The sequence below is a fragment of the Amphiura filiformis genome, chromosome 19, assembly GCF_039555335.1.
Source record: "Amphiura filiformis chromosome 19, Afil_fr2py, whole genome shotgun sequence".
Taxonomy (NCBI): domain Eukaryota; kingdom Metazoa; phylum Echinodermata; class Ophiuroidea; order Amphilepidida; family Amphiuridae; genus Amphiura; species Amphiura filiformis.
The window spans coordinates 19,182,749-19,204,344 of NC_092646.1; the positions used below are offsets into that span (position 1 = coordinate 19,182,749).

At 36.6% G+C, this 21,596-nt stretch overlaps 1 protein-coding gene and 1 pseudogene across 1 annotated transcript; one reads left to right on the plus strand and one right to left on the minus strand.

Annotated features, from left to right (window-relative positions):
* Positions 1–31: 31 nt before the first annotated feature.
* LOC140140428 (uncharacterized) lies at positions 32–20,212 on the minus strand. The gene is made up of 12 exons (XM_072162189.1): positions 20,119–20,212; positions 18,009–18,364; positions 13,406–13,553; positions 12,517–12,639; positions 11,861–11,983; positions 1,844–2,155; positions 1,337–1,459; positions 1,071–1,193; positions 805–927; positions 533–661; positions 264–389; positions 32–120 (listed from the first exon to the last, which is right to left on the minus strand). Exons 1-12 carry the CDS (start codon positions 20,183–20,185, stop codon positions 32–34), a joined length of 1,842 nt encoding a protein of 613 aa, XP_072018290.1. The 5' UTR covers positions 20,186–20,212.
* Positions 5,498–5,593, plus strand: LOC140141713 (small nucleolar RNA U3; annotated as a pseudogene).
* Positions 20,213–21,596: the final 1,384 nt, after the last annotated feature.

Here is a 21,596-nt window from a genome sequence, read left to right on the forward strand (position 1 = left end):
AGACTCACAGTTGTCCGTGTTAGACGCACATTCATCTGTATCTAGTAAAGCTACCAATCTCATTGGTACATATTGCATTAGTATGACAGATGTCCGGACTAGAAGCACATTCATCTACATCTAAAAGAAGACGAGTGAGTGGTAAATTCGTATACGTTGTATATGTATTAAGACATTTCCAAATTAAAGACGTCATCAATGACCAAAAGATTGAAATTTTGAGAGATATGCAAATAACATAGATCGAAACACTTGATTCTTACCTGTACACGTGACCCCATTGCCTTCATATCCATTTATGCAGGCACAAGTATAGCTACCAACCTGATTGGTACATGTTGCCACAGAAGATTGACAGTTGTCCGTATTAGACGCACATTCATCTACATCTAAAAGAAGATGAGTGAGTGGTAAATTGTTATACATTGTATATGTATTAAGAAAATTCCAAATTAAAGACGTCATCATCGACAAAAAGATTGAGATTTTGGGAGATATGCAAATAACTTAGATCTAACCACTTGACTCTCACCTGTACACGTGAATCCATCACCTTGATATCCAGTTATACATTCACAAGTAAAGCTACCAATCTCATTGGTACATATTGCATTAGTGTGACTATGACATATGTCCGGACTAGAAACACATTCATCGACATCTAAAAGGAGATGAGTGAGTGGTAAATTGTTATACATTGCATATGTATTAAGAAAATTCAGAATTAAAGACGTCATCAATGATTAAAAGATTGAGATTTTGGGAGATATGCAAATAACTTAGATCTAAACACTTGACTCTCACCTGTACACGTGAATCCATCACCGTCATATCCAGTTATGCAGGCACAAGTAAAGCCACCAACCTGATTGGTACATGTTGCCAGAGAATGACAGTTGTCCGTATTAGACGCACATTCATCTACATCTAAAAGAAGATGAGTGAGTGGTAAATTGTTATACATTGTATATGTATTAAGAAAATTCCAAATTAAAGACGTCATCATCGACTAAAAGATTGAGATTTTGGGAGATATGCAAATAACTTAGATCTAAACACTTGACTCTCACCTGTACACGTGAATCCATCACCGTCATATCCAGTTATGCAGGCACAAGTAAAGCCACCAACCTGATTGGTACATGTTGCCAGAGAATGACAGTTGTCCGTATTAGACGCACATTCATCGACATCTAAAAGAAGATGAGTGAGTGGTAAATTGTCATACATTGCATATGTATTAAGAAAATTCCAAATTAAAGACGTCATCAATGGCTAAAAGATTGAGATTTTGGGAGATATGCAAATAACTTAGATCTAAACACTTGACTCTCACCTGTACACGTGACCCCGTTGCCTTCATATCCAGTTATACAGGTACAAGTAAAACTACCAACCTGATTGGTACATGTTGCAAAAGACTCACAGTTGTCCGTGTTAGACGCACATTCATCTGTATCTAAAGGATGATGTGAAAAAACAGGTATGAAGCGAAATGTTCAAATTTTATGTTTGATTACTTAATTTTTATTAACAAGCAAATCAAGTGTAACATAATAATAATTACCTAATACAAACTATATTAGATCACCAATGTTTTAAAGAACATTTAATACAATTTTTACAGCCTTTTCCAGTCAAATCACTGACGAAAAAAAAACAATCGGTCACTTCCTAGAACTACATGATGGTGAAGTTCGAAGTTATATTTAGTATATACGGCCTCTGGCTGAATCATCTCAATGTGAGACAAAAAAAACCTCAAGGGAAATTTAAGCTTTATATTTAGTGAAAGCGCAACATGTATTTAAAACAGAGGTAATATAATAATAGATCAATATACCATCACACTTAACACAAGCGTCCTGATCGTGTCCGCAATCGTGGACACCCCATCCATTATGAGCGCAAGATTCTAAAGTACTTTCTGACCCACTACAAGTAATATTATCAATCCATGTCATACCGCTTCCCTGACCAAATACTGCACCCGGATACGCTATAGCTGATGCAGTAGTTGGATACCCCAACTCCCGACATACAACTTCAGCATCATTGGCATCCCAATTAGTATCACACACCGTTCCCCACTCATTATTATGATAGATTTCGACGCGTCCGTCCCATGCATTAAAGCCTCCCTCAAGCCGGACAGCTGCAAAATACACAACAATCTGATCAGACAAAAACGTTACGGAACGTTTAAACAGTATAGGCAGTATAGTATGGTAAACTGTCCTAGTAAACTGTCCTAGTTGTCGTCTAATACATACCATACTGAAAATATAAGACCGACATATTGGACCATTCTTCTCCTTTCAATTTATGCGATGTGACTTACGTAATGATTCCATTTAAGGGTCACGGTATCAATGTCGATTGTATCACTCACAATGCATTCCTTCTTCTGCTCGTTTACAATTTTACACAAAACAGTTGTTATAAAATGGTAAGAAGATACATTTGGTTGAAATACTCTGAACTTACAATCAGTAAACACACAAAGAAACACAATAAAGAATTCTGAAACACATGATAACTGTTCACCGTCACTTACATGTACATAGGCATTTAGAAGTTGCGCAATAAAATACCCAAAGGGAAAACCACAGCATATTAAAAACAAACATCGTGGTCCATTGTGATTGTCCTATAGTTACAAATCCATTGCAGAAAACAGACTTAAGGTGTCACATTCTTGATAATTTGTTCGAAATGCTTATATCCAAGTAATTGCCGGCGTACGATATTGGATTAGAAAGCCACTTAGTTATCTAGGCGCAACTACGTGTATAGGCCTATATCAAATGTTCAGTGCCAGAAGTGAGTAAGTGCTATAGCTGCTATGTTTAGCTGCCATGTGAATATGAGGACAATGACAATGTATGTAAATTATCAAATGTTCACTGGGCAGCTATTGCACTTACCCACTTCTGGCACAAGTCGAATACGTTTCTTGGTTTCTTTAATGGACTGTGCTGTGCGTTCGTGCAGTTGAGAAACCATTCATGTACAGCTGAAATAATACGCTGCTAAGCAACTAAAAGCACTTCAGCATTACCGTTTCAAGTTGTAATAATTATAAAATAATATACACAAAAAATGAAAAACAAACATACAAAGAGCTCACGGTTGTTTGATGTGATCATTTATTAGTTTTTCAAACAAAACATGATGTACAACCCAATTTTAGGCTAAAACAACTAAAACGGTATCATGCTAATGTATACAGAGTCATTTTCAACTTTCAACATTATTAACTTTAACAGCATTTTTTAAAGCTTTTCGAATATAAAATGTATCTATGTATGACAAGATTGGTGGCGCTATTTAGATACTGAAAATTACACTTTCAGGCTTATAATACAAACAATTCCTTTATTTTTTGTTGAATTAGATGTTTATAAAATGACTTTATTGCTTGTTTCACCTATTCTCCCTGTTTTAATTGCCTTATTGATTACCTACCCCTCGCAAATTAAGAAATATGATTTATGATAAATAGCGCCACCTATAGTTTGCGTTTACTTAATAATGAAGCCAATTCTATAAACATCAAACAACCGTGAGCTATGGAAAAGGAAAAAATGCAAGAGAGGGGAAACATGAGGTGAATAGGTAAGTTTTCATGTTCTTTTTAAAGGTTTGGACATTGGCAGATTCACGAAAGTGGGAAGGCAAACCATTCCATAAAACAGGGACACTGATGGAAATTGCTCTGTCACCAGCTAACTTGTGGGATCTCAGAGTGGAAAGGCAAGTGGCAGCAGTAGAGCGCAATGAGTATCCAGAATGACGGATATGGAGGACAGGTATTCAGGTGTAGACGAAACAAGAACCTTATAAACGTGAACGAGAGTGCGGAACTGGATACGTTTAGCAACTGGAAGGCAGTGCAGACTATGAAGCAAACGAGAAGTATGAGTATATTTGGGCTCTCTGAAGATGAGTCTGGCGCACTTGTTCTGGAGAAGCTGCAGGCGGGTGAGCTTTTTCTGGGAGATACCATTGAGCTAGGAGAATCAGTAATCAATCTTGGACAGGACGAGAGTCCTAACCGCATTGGTACACACATCAAAACTGAGCAACCGCCTAATCCTCCAGATATTGCCAATCTGCCAATTCAAAGTTTTGGAAAAATGCGTAACATAACTGGACATCTTCATGTCATGGTCAAAAATTCTTTATGGGAAAGATACAGAGATCTCCAGCCCATATGTTTGAGATTAATGTAGTGATAATCAGAAGAGGTAGCAAAAAAACAGTCTTGGCCATATTGACCTTAAGCTTGTTACTGGTGAGCCAAGCTTGTAGCTCACGGATGCAGTTGGAAAGTTTCAACAAGGCACACGCTGCATCACCCGGGAAAGCAGGATTGAAGATGATAATCTACGGTGATCCTGAACGGTCATAACTGTCCATGGAAAACACACAGTAAAAAACTATACAGAAACCAAGGGAAAATTCAAAAGTGGTATGAAAAATTTACTCTACACGTCATCGGCATAGAGGTGATATTAGGAGCCGTGATTACAAGTAATGTTACCGATGGCATGAGTGTAATAGGTGAACAATATCGGGCCAATGACCGATCACCGGAACACAACTATATGGACTAAATAATTTCGAACAATGACCATTCGGAGCAAATACCTTTTTGCATTGTGACCTTTCTTAGAAAAGCGCACTCGGATCACCGTCGCTTCTGAGTAAAACCATTCGGAACAAAAATGTACTTCGGGAAATCGCCCTGTTTCTCTCTAAACAGGTACCACCCCGTTGATCAACTTTGCTCTGGCAAGCATCACACAACAAACACAGCATAAATTTGTTTATGATTGATCCCTATTTATTCACTTAAACAAAGGATAGTGTACAAATTGTTGCTGATCACATACAAAGCCGTTATTGGACTCGCACCAACTTCCCAGATAACATGCATATATTGGCCCAATGTTGGTTTTCGAACGCCAATCTTGGCATCGGCATTATTTTGCTGGCCATATTGGGCCAGTCTTGGCTATCCATTGGTAATCTTCATATTGGCATCACTGTGGCAGCCTAAATTGGTCAAATATAGGCACAATATATTGGTTGTGAACAGCTGCCAACATAAAGCCAACAATCGTGATCCTATTGGCCCAATATTGGGCCACATTCGTCATGATCAATAAGACCAGTCTTGGCATTATTTTGCTGACCCATATTGGGCCAATCTTGGCTTTCAATTGGCAATTTTTACATTGGCATCATGTTGGCAGCCAATATAGGTTATCACACCAATTTCGGTAACAAATTGGGTTAAATTAGGGTAACAAATAATTATTGTGATGAGTACTAGTGTTTGGAAGACCTAATTTAAATCCTAAATATTATACTAAGTTGAAATAATAGGAAACAAAACCACGGATGATAAAACGCAGGGCAAACGCTATTTAACACCACGGATTATTTATTTTTAAGAAAATACACAAGAATTTTCGGCACTTCCAATTCTAAGACCATACTTTTAAGATAATTTCTAAAGTACGTGTCACCATGCTATCAAATACTCATGATGGCTATTCAACACTACGGTGATGAGTCGTATAGTGTTCCTCTCTTACCGCGAAGCGGGCAAGAGATGATACATATCGCTTTTCCCGAGCCAATAACGTCCAATAATTACAGTAATCCATTGCATCAATACTGGCCCAATACTAAAATTATATATTGTTAAAACATTGGCAGCCAATTGTTTGCCAATAATAAATAGGTACAGGCCCAATGTTGGTTCAATGTATGTGACAAGGTTTGGGCCAAGCTGGGGCCAACATTAGCCCAAGCCCAACTTTGGACCAATCTTGGGCCCATGAGCAAATGATATTGGTGTGATATCATTAACCAATGTTGGGCCATTAAGGAACATACATTGGGCCACTATTGGACCAATATCGCCATGCTATCTGGGTTACATCCAAGATCTTATCACTATCAAGAACCCTGCACGCACTCTAAGATCTAGCTCTGCCACTCAACTTTGCCACTACTCCGTGAATACTGTCACATACGGCCAACGTTCTTTTACTCACGCTGCGCCTCAAGTCGTTTGTTTAATTATTATGCATATTACTTTTGTAGGGCGCTTTTGTCGGTTCTGATTATCACGGGCGTCCTTAACCATTGTCTTCTTGCCATGTGTAATTTAAGTATGTTGTAGTGTAAGCCCTTTTACCTTATATCTTTTTAAACATGAATTAATTTTGTATTTTACTGTTCAGCGCATTGGGATATGTTCTTGTATGTAATGCGCTTTATAAAAGTGTTTTATTATTATTATTATTATTATTATTATTATTATTATTATTATTATTATTATTATTATTATTATTATTCAGAAAGGTTGAAAAAATGATGCACTTTAACAATGCTCTGGAAAGTTTTGTTTTAAGATGGGGGGTGAAAACTCGAGTAGCACTATAATTATATCCTGATTCCTTTTCAGAAAATAATTGTCAAATTGTTGTACAGGGTGCGGAGATCAATTTTGTTTTTCATGTCGAAGTTCATGCAACGCGCCCAATTTTCAGGACGAAAAAGTCTCATTTTGAAAGTAAAGTCATGATAATTTATATGGATGTAGTGATCTTTAATGAGACGAAAAAGTCTCATTTTGAAAGTAAAGTCATGATATATGGATGTAGTGATCTTTAATCTACCAAAATACATGTTTTTGGGCAACTATAGTATTTGAGGAGCATAAAAATACAAGTAAGTTTAAGCAGCATGTTAATTCAAAATTCTAGTCACAATCAAAAACGGGCTGTTTGAATTAGGTAGAGACTCAGTAGCCTGCGCTTACTATTAATGTTCCAATCACTATGCCCTCTATCGACCTAGATTAGATTAGATCAGATTTATAGTCTTTATTCCAGCCGACTTGATCTCCTTCTGGACGAATGAGCACAATCCAGTTTGAAAACCATGGCTAGCAATATTTAACACCGTTTTAACGTACATAAAAACGTACGTGAAAACGTACGGTCCACGTGCTGCGTTTGGAATATCGCAATCTCTCTAATACGTACGGTTTTACGTAGCTATGCATCGTATTTCAGTTCTGCAGAGGTGGGCCTCGAACCCACGCCGTGGCTACAAACAGAATACTCAATTCCAACCACATGACGTATCAGTAGCAAATTGAATTTTAAACATAGGCTATAGGCAACTCCAACATTTATCGGGTATACGCTGGCAAAGTGACGTAGTTAATCGGATTAACTACCATAGCAATAGATTAATACAATTTTGGCTATATCGCCCGCACTACAACGTTCATGCGGTACCGATGCATTGAACCATTACAGATGTCAAAGAAATGCTAATCACTTGCACCTGTAAGATTAGTCTCTTTGAAAAGAGCGGTATTATATTCAATCTATTATATGCTTGAAGACAGGTGCTGAGTGCAACCTGCTGTAGTGCAGAGAGATCTATTCAAAATTGTATTCATCTATTGCTATGATAGTAAATCCGATTATGACGTCACTTCGCCAGCGTATAGAGCACACCGACATCGCCTGGCTAATAATAACTTGGTACAGCAGAGATACTAAAATAAATACCCGGGATCGATACACGTGAATGTGCTATGCACGATGTTGATATTCAGACAAAAATCTTTGGATACCGAGGTAGAAAATGATGAATATCTCACGTAAATAATTTTGTATAAAGAAGCCAGATGTGGTTCCTTGCATATTGAATATACATGTTGAACAGATATGATAGTCGTTAGCTAGCGTCTTGAGGAAGAAGCTTGTGTCTCTCAAAAACTGACAATAATTCTGATTTTATATGTGCCGAATTATATAGCACAGTGTATAGGTCAATCGTGGAGGTAGTCTAAAAGCAGTGACCTATGGCGTACCATGCTAACTCACACCATAGATTTTTGATAAGCTATGCTCACACACAGCGAGGTCAGTAGCCTTAATAGTCAGATGTCCTTCGGCCCATTATGTGTCTCAAAACTATTAAACAGGTCGGAACAAAATGGCCATGCGTGGCGGTGGATTCAACATACCATGGCGATTTCTGCCATGAAGATATCGGGGTGATGACACTGTGAAGAGTAGAAATACAACAATACGGTGTACTTTGATGCGCAAAATACATATCGAGTTTGCCTGCATCGTGTATGATACATTGGTCTGAGCAATGTACAGTATATGAAAATGGAAGATTAGATTACCATCAAAACAAAACAGTATCGTAATATTTATCGGGGTTCTATGTAAAACAGTGGTGGCACCAGGATTTTTACGGGTGTATGGTGTGGGGGGGGGGGACAAAGTGAATTTCGGGGGGGCGGCAAATCAACAATTTTGCGCAAAATTGTCACAAAAGGTGAAATTTACATAAATTGGGTTTTTGCCTCAAAAATTGGGGTGGGGGTCAAAAAGGAGAAAGAAAAATATTTATGGGCCACTGCCAAAGAATACACGACCCTCCCCCCCTTTTTGACCTGCCAACACATCTGTTCCCCATATAATAATTCACCACCCGAGGATACACAAAATTATTGCCCCACCCCTCACCTGTACAAAAAACACATGACATTTTGATTATAACATTCGTAGGGAAACACTCGAGTTCTCTACGTCCGATACCTACGTTTGGAAATCGCAATGTCTCTAATGACGTACGTAAAAACGTACGGTCTACGTCTACGTTTAGAAAATCGCAATCTCTCTATTGATAATAGCATACTGTTTATATTTGTAAGAGCTTTCTTAGTTATTGTATATTGTGATATTTTGGATATTCACATGGGATTGCAGACTTTGAAATCTAGGATTAGCAATAAGCATAATGATAAGTACTGATAAAAAGATTCATTATTTGTAAGTGCCTTCATGGTCTAGTGGTGAGTGTAGAAGGTTTGTAATCTTCAGGTCCAGGTTCAATTCCCAAAGAAGGTAAGTGGTCATAAATCTGTTGTCATAATGATTACTAGGTAAGAGGATTTTCTTAAATTAATATATCAGTTTCAAAACGCAAAACTATGAGTATAAATCCCATCAGACACGATAAACTTCCACATTTGTCTCTTTTTTCATGGTTTTACTGCCTGACTAGATTATAACTGCGTGTCTAACGTTAGGTTAGTCAAAATGGACACCATCTGGACTAACTTGAAGTTAGTCATAAATTAGTCGAGCTATTAACATAAGCTAGTCAAACTAACGTCCAAGCTAGTCAGGCAAAGTGAAGCCTGCTCGACTAACGTACAAGTTAGTCAAGTTTCAAATCAAAAATAATGACGCACGCGGTCGAAATTGCTGAGCCTGGTCAAACTTATTTGCCCGCGATGGCCCGACTGACGACTATATACCAAGTACCAATTGTTAATTGAAAATGCACCACCTTTCAGTTAGCAGCCTGGACAACCGATTCTTTTGTTTGGCAAGGCTCACTCAGTCATTTAATGAGGCAATACAAACGATCGAATTTGGTGTTGAAATGAGCTAAATTTTTTGGTTACACCTTTTCGATGTAAAATTAATTTTCTCGGCCAAATGAAAAGCAATCATTTTCATTTTTTCAGTAAATGTCAGGAAAAATTGTAGTGCTTGATTCTGTATTTTTTTTCAAATTCTAGTGTTAAACTTAGGCGTGAAATTTAGTCATTTAGTGTAAGATTTTCGGTTTTGATAGGCTTAAACTCTGTCAGCGAGCCTTTTTTTGGATCAACCTTTTAGCTTTTCAAAGTAAGATAGTTCGCTAATGAAGGATTTTTCCCAACTTTCTAACGCACATCACCGTGAGCGATATATCATAGTTTTGTCAGAATTTGCGTTTTCATTTCACCATTTTAACTGCCGGCTGACCATTTTTCAAAATCAACGAGTGAAATCTAAGGCTAATACTAGCATTGTGGATCGATATCCCTGGGTTTAATAGGAATACCGGCATGGCTACAGTGTTGCTAGAACTTCAATATAGCAAAGAAATTCCCAGGCCTATAGCGCTCCTACTGATCATGTTTAACCAGAACACTCAATTGGGGATTTGGGCTACCAAATCGCTGGTCGGGCAATTTGCTTTCAATGGAAAATTGACCTGGATAAACAACAAAGGAAATATCGACTATTTCTGCTGGTTGCTCTCGAGATAAAAAGTACTGAGTTAGACATTTTCTGAGTATGATGGGAAAAAGGGTAAAATAAAAACGGAAATTCTAACAAAACTATAATATATAGACCCACACGATGTGCTTTACAGAGGTGGGAAATATCTTTCTTTAGCAAACTATATTAGTTTGAGACGCTAAAAATGAATTCCGTAAAAAGCTCGCGGGCGAACTGAAGGCCTATAAAATCAAAAATATCACACTAAAAGACACAATTTGATGCTTAATTTTAACACCAGGATTTGTAAAAAAAATGTATATCCAAGCACCAAGTTTTTAACTGACATTACTGAAGAAAAAAAAATATTGCTTTATATTTGACCGAGAAAATAAATTTCATAGCAAAAAGGTGTATCTCTGAATTGTGCTGATTTTAACATGTATCGATCGACTTTCAGCGCGACTAAGCATTTCTAAAGAATCGGTTGTCCAGGCTGCTAACTGCTTTAATACAGCTTATACAGACAACTGCAGTTCTGCTGCCCCATGTATCAATACTGTTGGTTCGTTCACATGTGAATGGTATGACGGCTATAGCGGAGATGGAGTAACATGCGATGGTAATGTTATTAATACTATATCACCGATCTGATCTACTTATTGTATTGTTATCTTAACGTAAAATTTTGTTTTCATATCGCAGTTTTGATTTTGATTACTTTTAATCTTTAGTAACTTGTGTCAGTAGAAATATAACTATGTGACTGGATGAACCAAAATTTACATTTACAATCCGCTAAATATGTCAAAAATGTACTATCAAATTTCAAAATTAGCTGACTAATTATACCCTCCATGTTTTAAAGTACAAATGCAAATTACTTCTGATTGAACATATCTACACATTCTGTAGTCGTTCATCTTCAAATGACAAAAGTTGCCCCGTGCATGTTATTCCATCGCCGCTGTAACCGGTATTACATACACATGTAAAAGAACCTACGTTTTTGGTGCACGTGGCAACACTATGGCAGTTGTCTGTACCTGCTGTGCATTCATCAGCATCTATTTAAAAAAAACCAATGTGCAAGTTTATTTCAACTTCACTAAGGTACCACATCTAATGTTGTCCTATAGAACTATCGGTGCCCAATTACGTACCTATGACTCTTAATATTACTCCCTGGAGATATAATAAATAGTTTCAAGCATAATAATTAACAGTTGCATATTGTCATTGTTTTTCATTTTAAAAAAAATGCACTGTACAAATGATCATGGTACGATAAAAAGTGCCATCTGTACCTCTTCGGGCACCAATAGCGCTATAGGACCAAAACAAAATTATGTGCCTAAGTATGCAAATAGTCACGTTCTGTCTATTAGCCCCATTTAATTCAACATCATGTTTTTAAACACACAGGTGTGTTAGCCTTGTACCGTCGGAATGTTTTTATTATTTAAGAAATCACGATCGATTTTAAAATCAATGAAACCAAATAGTTTTCGCAAACACACAATAAAATACATTATATTCGTGTATATTTCTAGTACATGCGTGATACAAGTACCCATTTTATTTATAAGAACAGTATAAGAGCTCTCGCTAAAAATACCACACCTCCCCACATTCCTCCTCCGTCTCATCATCGTCATCAGTATCATGTTTACCATCGTCAAACAAATTATCGGCAACAGAAGCAACTACACCACCATAAAAGAAAAAGTAATCCTTAATGATCTCACCTGGACATATTTGTCCACTTCCTGTATAGCCGGTATTACACGTACACGTAAATGACCCGACGGTATTAGCACACGTAGCATTTGTATCACAGCCATGAGTATTTAAAGTACACTCATCTAAATCTGTATAAAAAATTATGAATAATTTTCCAAATTTGCCGAATAACCATGTAATACACATTTCTTCTAACTGCAAAATGCTGATAGCAAATAAACTATTTTAGTATCTAGGTACTTTAAGTTAACAAGTTAGACTTCATTCATCTTTTAACTACAACGAATTATAATTAATATGCTGAATTGTTTCAAACAGTTTCAAAATAAATAAAATAAAAAGAACGATGATTAACTACAATCATCAGTATTCGAAGTACACTCATCCAAATTTATACGAATATGTATGTTAAAAAAATCAAAAGTTCGCCGACTATTTACAATCAATATTCAACTTAAACATAGATTTCTAATTGCAACGTGTTTATAGAGACTAGCAAACAGCAACTAAACACATCTACAAGCGTATGCGAAAACAAGATCAACTGGATAGGTACGCCAGTTATCTTTCAAGTTTAAACTTCTAATTAATGTGCTGAAATGTTTCAAAAGGTTTTACAAGAAATAAACAAATAAATAAAACGATGATAAAACATTCTTACCTGTGCATGTTATTCCATCTCCGCTGTAACCGGCATCACATGCACAGCTGAAGGAATCAACGGTATTGGTGCATGTAGCACCACTATGGCAGTTGTTTGTACCTACTGTACATTCATCTATAACTGGTCACACAAAGCAATATGCGTATTAATTTTAAATGAAACAATTGACAACGTAATTTTTTTGTTCTACAAGTCATGTAGGCAAACAATTATAATATTATGCATTATGCACGGTAATGTTCATGGGTCATTTTACTGATTGAAAAACCTTGGGTAAGCTACGACAGTATTCCGGCTCTCAACCGGGTAAAGTTTAGGCCCAAATTCCCGGAGTTTTAGCCGACGTCAATTCTTATACCAGTCCCGGCTCCACCGGGACAAGTTTTTAGTCAAATCCGGGTCACATGATGTCAAGTCCCAGACCATCCCCGGGTACCCAATGGCCGAGGTTGCAATTGACAGGTGCATATAACGACAATAAAAAAGCATGTTTTTAAAGTATATGTAGAATGAACTTTTTCAAAATATTTTAATGTTAAAGTGTTACATTTTCCGTAATATATTGATGAAAATCGATTTTTTTTTGCTGCTTCGACTAACAATACCTAGTCCCTTAACACAAATTTCCTTTATATAGACGAAGCTTGTTGTTATGATAACTTTTCCAAAAAGCTTGATATATCTGTGAAGGACAACAAGGAGGGGATCTGTTAGGCATAATTTTTTTGTTTGCGATCCGGAATTGAACGATGACGGCGCAGCGATAAGTTCAGTAGGCTACTTTACACATCATACATAAGCTAGGAGTTTATCAGTCTCATTTTCTGTGACAAACTCTTTCGCAGTACATTTCACAGATATGCAGGACAGTTAACCATATACTTACTTTCTGATATTGGGCAACCGATGATTTCTAGTCGCATTGAGCACCATGTTTTCCATGTTATAGGCAGCACACGAATGTAACGTGCAGTGACCGGTGTTGGAAACGTAATGGCTACTACACTTAATGCATCACTACTTGCATGGAAAATCTGAAGAAAAAAAAACCGAGTAAAATGACTAGTAATTAAAGTAAATAAAGGAGTGATGCTTTGTCTATGAACTGTCGGCGCTACGGGTGTGTGCAAGGGTGCATTTGCTCCCCCAAATATTTTTCTTGCCCCCCGATTACCCCGCCCCCAGTTTTGTGGCAAAAAATCCCAAATTACGTAAATTTCCACTTTTTGCGGCAATTGTCGATTCCCCCCAGATTCACTTTGCGCCCCTCCCCCCCCATAAAAATCCTGGGCCTCCATAACACATATGATTAAAAAGATTGTTAAGAAACAACACAGACTTGATGAACAAGAAATGAATGAATGAATGAATGATTTTGGTTCACTCACTGCACACGCTTCATTTAGGTAAGAACATACATGGATTACATGGCCTAACGTAAGTGAGACTGCTGTTTTAGATTATAATTATGATATATTGACAATATTAAACTTCACTTTAAAACAGTTCAAGTGAAGATGAATTTCCTATAGATCAACGGATTCAGACGGTATGGTTCTTTGCCGAGACAAAGTCGGACAAACTCACTCAAGCAAAGTTTAAGGAACATTTTAATGTAAATTATGCACCCAGCCGAAATACAGGCCAGCAACTAGTGCAGAAATTCCTATCAACTGGATCTGTTCATGATCTATCTCGGGCATGACGTGGAAGAACAGGAAGATCGGCTACAATCATCGATGTCATACGAAGAGCGGTGGCGAAAAGCCCAAGACGATCAGTAAGTCGACTTTCAATGGAGAACAAAGTACAGCGTACAACTGTTCATCGAATCCTCAGAAAAGATCTTAAGCAGTTTCCATAAAAAATCCAGATAAAAAGAAAATGAAGATTACGCATTGAAAACAAACAAACAATCAAACAAACACAGCAAAATTAAACAAAACAGATTCTAAAACGATAACACGTTATATCGTGTTATCACGTCTCAAATGACAAAACTTATTTTGCGTTTATAAAAGTGGGTTTTACGGTACGGTAGATATCCGTTAATTTCATGCCAAAGGGTCATGACCACATAGGCATGTTTGGTATCATAACATTTTTAAAAGAATTATCTGCATACTGTGCAATTTTTGTAACAACCCTATTAACCCACGCAAGTTATGGCAAATTCACAATGTTAAGTTACTTTTGGGACACCCGGTATTACCTTGTCTCGGAATATGTTCTGGTCATGCTCTACCATTTACCTTTGCATCCTACTTTTAATTTGAAACTTTAAAAAATACCAAATAATTGTTGGTATCAAATTAGAGCTAACAAGTTTCTCCAAAAAAGTTACGACCCAATTAAATAATTATAATATTCATTCTAGGGCATTTTCTAACACAGTTGTTTGATGTGATCATTTTTTTCAATTCTAGACAGTTGCGTATTTTTTTTTTTTTGAAACAATTTCTTGAAGTATATTGAATCACGCACCTTTTGGCAACAGAATAAGTTTGTGGTACAATTGCGAGCAAAATATTTTGCCATATTGAAACTAAACTGGTGAAATATGGAGCAAACGTGGAATAAATTGCTTTTGGGGGGCTAAAATGGCCAGATATGAGGTTAATTTGGTCAGAAAGCCACATACAGGCGTCAACATTTGGGAGTAGAGTGTATGGACCATTCCCCTGACACAATATTGAACCTTTTAGGTTTTAAAACATTTTATAATTATATAATTACATATCCATTAGTGATCTTGTGTGAAAAAATCAAGGAATTAGCATTTACCGTTTTGTTTTTATGACACATTTTATAGCGATACCCAATTTTAATGTTTGTCCAAGAGACATCTAAAATTTGAATGTCAGCCCACTCTGTGTAAGGTAGATTTGGGACCACTGCCGTTTTCTGAACCTCATTGGCATTGAAATACAATGGCGCACCTAAAGTGTTATTGCCCTTGGTCTTATTTAAGGAGAAGAAACATTATTTGTTGTTATTTTCATTTTCCCTTTATTTTAAAGATGTTTATTCTCTATCAAAACCATACAATTTGTAGGCGGGGTTTTCAAATGTAGAAATGAAATGCGCGCAAATTGAAGTGGAGTGAATTTCCAGTAAGTTGGACATTATTGGGATTAAAAAAAACTGGAGTTGGAGTGAGGTATGAAGGACTTAAAGTAATGTTAGAAAGTTTGTTTGAACAGAAAAAAGAAATCAAAATAACGCAAAAATCAACCTTATTTAAGTTAAAGTCAGTTTCAGAGCTGGTGCATTTATCGTGCATTGTGTGCTCCTATTCAAAATACATGTTATTTCGTGGACAAATAATGAAATTGCGTATCGCAGCAAAAGGACTCATAAAAATTAAACGGTAAAAGCGAGTCACTTCATTTTTTCACAGAAGGTAACTATTGAGGGTGGCATTTATAGAAACTTTTAATAATGGGAAAGTTCAACTTGGTTCTTACATCAATATCGATTCTTTGCTCTATTGCATTTTTTTGACTCTGTATTTACAATATTCGAAATTTAAATTAGCTAACAAAAATGAGTTATTCCTTACTTTTCATGATAAAAAGTTTGGTGAAGTGAAAATTTCTTTGCCATTTGTTGTTTTTCAGATGTTTTGATACCATTGTATAAGTGCCTACCCCCTTGTACAGATAAATAACATTTTTTATCATTGTTTATCTTTATTTTAACCCTAGATGCATATTCTTACCCGCGGGGGTAAGACCAGCCAATAAAAATGACCATAGAGGGGGAGGGGGTGGTGAGCCCCAATGATTTTCATTTCACTCTTGTAAAATTATTCCAAGAGCTACTGACATTTTACTTGTTATTTAGGCGAAAGTAGTCATTTCCTTTCATATTTAGGAGAAAAATAGGTGAAAATCACATTTTTGTAGAATTTTTTGCCGAAAATAAAATTTGTCTATACTTTTGTTCATAACCAGCCAGAATGGAGTCAAGAGACTCTCAAAGTGAGTACACTAGAATTTTAGCAGTGGATTCAATTGACTATACATTCAGAGTCGTCGGCGGAGTCAAAATGTATGACTCTTTAAGAGAGTCAGACTCTGGAATAATTTGGATGTTGATGGCTAAATTTCTTCATCCTGTCGTCTGACGATCGCCTATATGGCGTGAATCTCAAAGTAAAGTCTCCTATTCCGGTAGGTATATATACTTTGATAATAAGTTGCCATTTGTCGTTTTTCAGATGTTTTAATATCATTATACAAGTGCCTGCGCTTTGTAAAGAAGCAAACAATAGATAACTAGACATAGCTGTGGTCTAAGACCACGAACACAGCCGTGTTGTGACCCCTTAATGACCTTGGACCCCAAAATATATGGAAACCCATATACATTGGCTAATGTGAATGCATAGGTGCACGTGACATCACTTTGCCATGTTCTTTGTGGCCGAAGGGCATTTTGAATGTTTTTCGTCTCCGACCGGACGTGACCCCTTAAAAATTTCCACATAAACACTGGCTAACCAAAATGCATACGTGAACATACCGTTACAGTGCTATGTTTTCCTTAGCTATTAAAAAAAATCTGTGAGGGTATTTCGTTTTATACCGGAAGTGACCCCTTAATGACCTTTGACCCCAAATCTGTGTACACCCTAGAGACTGAGTATATAGCAATGCATGTGTGAAAGTGGCGTCACTGTCCTACGTAATGTGTGGGAGAAGATGCCTTTTAAAGGTATTTCGTTTTATAAAGGAAGTAAAACCGTAATCACCTTTGACCCCAAATAAAAAATACCACATATAAACTGGCTATTCACAATTCATGGGTATAATACCGTTACTGTTTTCTATGTTAGCTAATGCAATTTTTGGAGGTATTTCGTTTTATACCAGAAGTGACCCCTTAATAACCTTTGACCCCAAATATATGTACACCATGTAGACACTGGTTAATAACAATGCATGTGTGCAAGTGGCGTCACTGTCCAATGTAATTTGTCGGAGAAGATGCATTTTGTGTTGAAATAACGTTTTTGACCCCTGTGAACCCTGCGTGACCTGATTCATGTGACATGTAGAGGCACGGTCAATAATTATGGTGACCAAGATAGGTCAAAATCGATGTAAGCATGTGAGTGCTAGAGCAAATGTAATGGTTGACAGAAGAAGAAGAAAGAAAAATGAAGAACCTGTAATAAAAAGACACAGCCGTGACCAACGTCACGGCTGTGTAAAGAAGAACCTGTAAGAAAAAGAACACAGCGTGACTCATGTCACGGATGTGTAAATAGCTCCATCATTATGTATCTTTACTTTAAATTAGTACAGTTTTACATGCCATAATACATACGTGAGTTCAGACTAGCTAACATAAGATTATTTTGGGAATGATGCATTATGTGTAGGTAGCTTGGTGTTATCGGACTACATCTATACCAATTTAGCTAATAAGAGGGCCTACGTATATTTGTTCGTTAAATAAATTGATCAGAAGCTACGACCAACCTTTTTAACTCCATTTTCCTTTACGTATTCCAACGCAACATCTGAATCGCCATATTGGATTTTCAGCTCTGTGACGTACTCCTCATCACCTGCCGTATTTATGTCAGGCACGTTGCCTTGTACCTCTATCCCCGTAATAATAAACGTTGTAGAAAGATCAACTTGAATCCACGGATCGGTTGGGATGTCAGTTGCGGTGCCCCAATAACCATCAACTTTGTTGAGTCTACCCTCTTGAGGGGCATAATCGGTTGTTACAGTTCCAAAAACAAGATATTCAAAAAACTCAGATGCTGTTATTTCACTGTCCTTAATAGTGGAATCCTCCATCCCAAGCGCCATTGGGGTACCACATTCTGTATACAAAACATTTAAAGAGTCAGTGTTTGCAAGATAAATGAATCCTACCAATGCAAGAGCTAATGTCCCAAGTGGTTTTTAACGAGTGTCTAAAGTTGTGATGCTTCTTCATCACCATAATCATCACCAACATCACCATCGTCCCGATCGTCATCATCATCATCAACATCATCATCATCATCATCATCATCATCATCATCATCATCATCATCATCATCATCATCATCATCATCATCATTATCATCATCTTCATCATCATCATCATCATCATTATCTTCATCATCATCATCATCATCATCATCATCATCATCATCATCATCATCATCATCATCATCATCATAATCATCATCATCATCATCATCACCATCATCATCATTGTCATTTTTATAATTTGAATGGACATCAAATCTTATCTCCTAAATTGCTATCGAATCTTGTATTTTGTAAGTAATATTCCATTATACATGTTATATCACTTATAATACGTATATTGCTTTTGTTGTATCGGCATATATTTTCTATATATCACCATGGCTGCTCTAATGTAGCAGGTGTGGAGCCGAACATTAATCAAATTCAAATAATATATGAACGGTACCGCAGCGAAATGTACTTATTATTCTTTGCTTGTTTTCTCTTTATGTTAATTAATGTACTGCAGTGCAATAGAGCATTAATGCCCCCATTTTTTTAAGATAGATAATGACCCGGAGCTCAATCTCGCCGACTAAGTCAACGGGGTCTCGGAGTATTTCGATGACTGAACATGACCTTTTATTGGACAGAGTACACATTTTGTTAGTGCATATCATATATGTATTATATTTCTCAGCATAGTTGCCTCGACGTGGGTCTGCGGCTTGGGTTCCGGGCACGCCGACAAATTAATCGACGAGATCGGGCACCGGGCCTTAATGTATGGCTAATGGCAATACGCTCTGCACTACGAAATTGCTACTAGTTTATTTTCAATACTTGAGATTCAAAAAAAAATCTTTTATACCTTTTATACCTTTTTGGTTTTTGTACCAAAATTTTATCAAACCTTTGCTGTGATTGGCATCTTTTTGATAGCCGAGCTGATAATGCCCAGCCATACAGCAAGTGACTACTAACTGACCTTTGATTGGCTTGATTTATCAATGGCACCCGGCTGCAAGTTTTTGTTTAGCAGGTTAGATGGCTTTGCTGAGTATGGTACAAAATGAGATAATGGGTGTAGAATTGGCATCACTGGGCAATTCAAGATTGACAAGGTCAAAGTTTTTACAGGGGTCAAAATTCATACCCACACTGAAATGTTCTTCTAAAGCACAAGGATTTAGAAAATGTATAGTTGACCTACATATAAGCCAAAAGATCGAAGATTAAATTTGAAGAATTATATATTTTCTGACTCCTTCTGACGAGAAGAAGAATATGTGATGTGATATATCAAAAAGAGACACCTTTATATTGTATAGCGCTGCTACATTTAGAACGTAGCGCTCAAAACAAAAAAACAAAGCAAACAAAGAACATGAAGAGAAAAATAAATGAGAACTGACCAAATCATAGATCATACCAAATCAGAGCCGCACAGTTGTTAGATATTACCTTCACCACAATTCGTTTTATTCAATAACTGTGATGATGGTGATGCCGCTGCTGCTGATGATGATGATAGCAAAAATACTGAACCTTGTAATATCGACGAATCTTACGAGTATAAAGAATGGCATTAAATTATGTAATTCACATTACGACTTACGTTGTGTAGCAGCAATTTTCAAACAAGTCAGAAAATGGTAATTTTCAAGCAATCGCGAAGACGCCATAGAAAAGATGATGCCATGTTTGTTGTTTGCATTTATGAAGATTTATGAAGTATATCCTCAGCTTCCGAAATCAGAAGAACTACCTAACACATCTATCGATTGGAGTATTGAGCATGTGTAATTTCAAGAACTTCACATAAATGAATTAAGGTGGTACTTTACCATAACAATCCCTTTTCAATAACTGTGGTCCCCAAGTATAAGAAATGATTTTTACCCACATGAGATGTTGAACCAACGAAGCAGTATTGGATTCAAAGCATCTACAACACGAACCTCAAGGGGAGTTTTCACATTGTGTTAGTTAATTTAGAAAAAAAAAGTTAACATTGTTAAATTGAAAATAAAATATAGTTATCGTTTCTCCCACTATGTCGTGGAGCACCTTAACTTCACGGCTGAGTGATAAATCATTTTAATATCATGCGCCTTTAATGATTAATTTGCATTTTCTCATCACAAATGAAGTTAATCAAAATAATATGCACCTGCGCGTGCTAGTTTATAATTATTTGAATTAAAATTCAGTTTTGAAAAGAAAGTGCAGCATACTATAAGATACCTTTTTATAATTAAACAAAGTTTCGATATTTTGATGTTATTTATGGATGAAACGAGTTTTGTATATGTTGGATAAGAGTGAAGGCCCGAGATAAGCGATAGTTGTGTATGCTTATGCTTAGTTAACTTAAAGGTGAAACTCATTGAAAATTAAGTTATTTATCAATGGAAAGCTTATAATGTCAGGATACTAAAAACTTTTTTTTTTCAATTGTTTTGATGGCCAATAAAGCTGAAAAATTAAAAAAATCAATACATTTTTGGTCTTTTTAAGGCGCCCAAAAAGCACCCAAATAGATCGTCTATGACCTTTGGAATGCTCGTGACGTAAGCTCAGGGTTCGCAGTCGTGATCCCACTCGGAAACATGTAACTAGACTTCCTGCCCGGCAGGTCTGCTTTTGTATGCATTTTCGCAATAAAGCTTGAAATTAGAGGAATATTCAAGTTTCTGGTTCCTTCTATATATATTAGAAATAATAGAATTATTGTCAAAACAAAATCAGTAGAAACTAGCTGGGTATATTATTGGGTAATTGGGTTCGAATTTCGCGCTGCGATCAATTCCACGCGCAAATGCTCGCTCTGGCCGGCGACCGGTCATGACATAATAAACATGATCAAATTAAATACTTGTTTGTGACATTCCCTGATCTTGATTCATTTTAAAATATCTGATTTCTAAAAAATATCGTCTTGCAGTAATCAAAAAATTAATGAAAAGAAAAACATCCATGTAATTGTTGTATGGATGATGGTAGCAAAATACTGAAGAAATTGCAGGGAGCTGTCCGCAAGGCGGATATGCACAAACATCGCTTCGCTTCGTCTTCCGGGAGCACTTCCGCTGT

Coding starts and splice junctions, on each gene's coding strand:
- LOC140140428 (XM_072162189.1), bottom strand. CDS start 20,185: ATGGCGTCTTCGCGATTGCTTGAAAATTACCATTTTCTGACTTGTTTG. Junction 12,640..13,405: donor CGGTTGCCCAATATCAGAAA/GTAAGTATATGG, acceptor TTGTGTGACCAG/TTATAGATGAATGTACAGTA. Junction 1,460..1,843: donor CGCTTGTGTTAAGTGTGATG/GTATATTGATCT, acceptor ATCATCCTTTAG/ATACAGATGAATGTGCGTCT.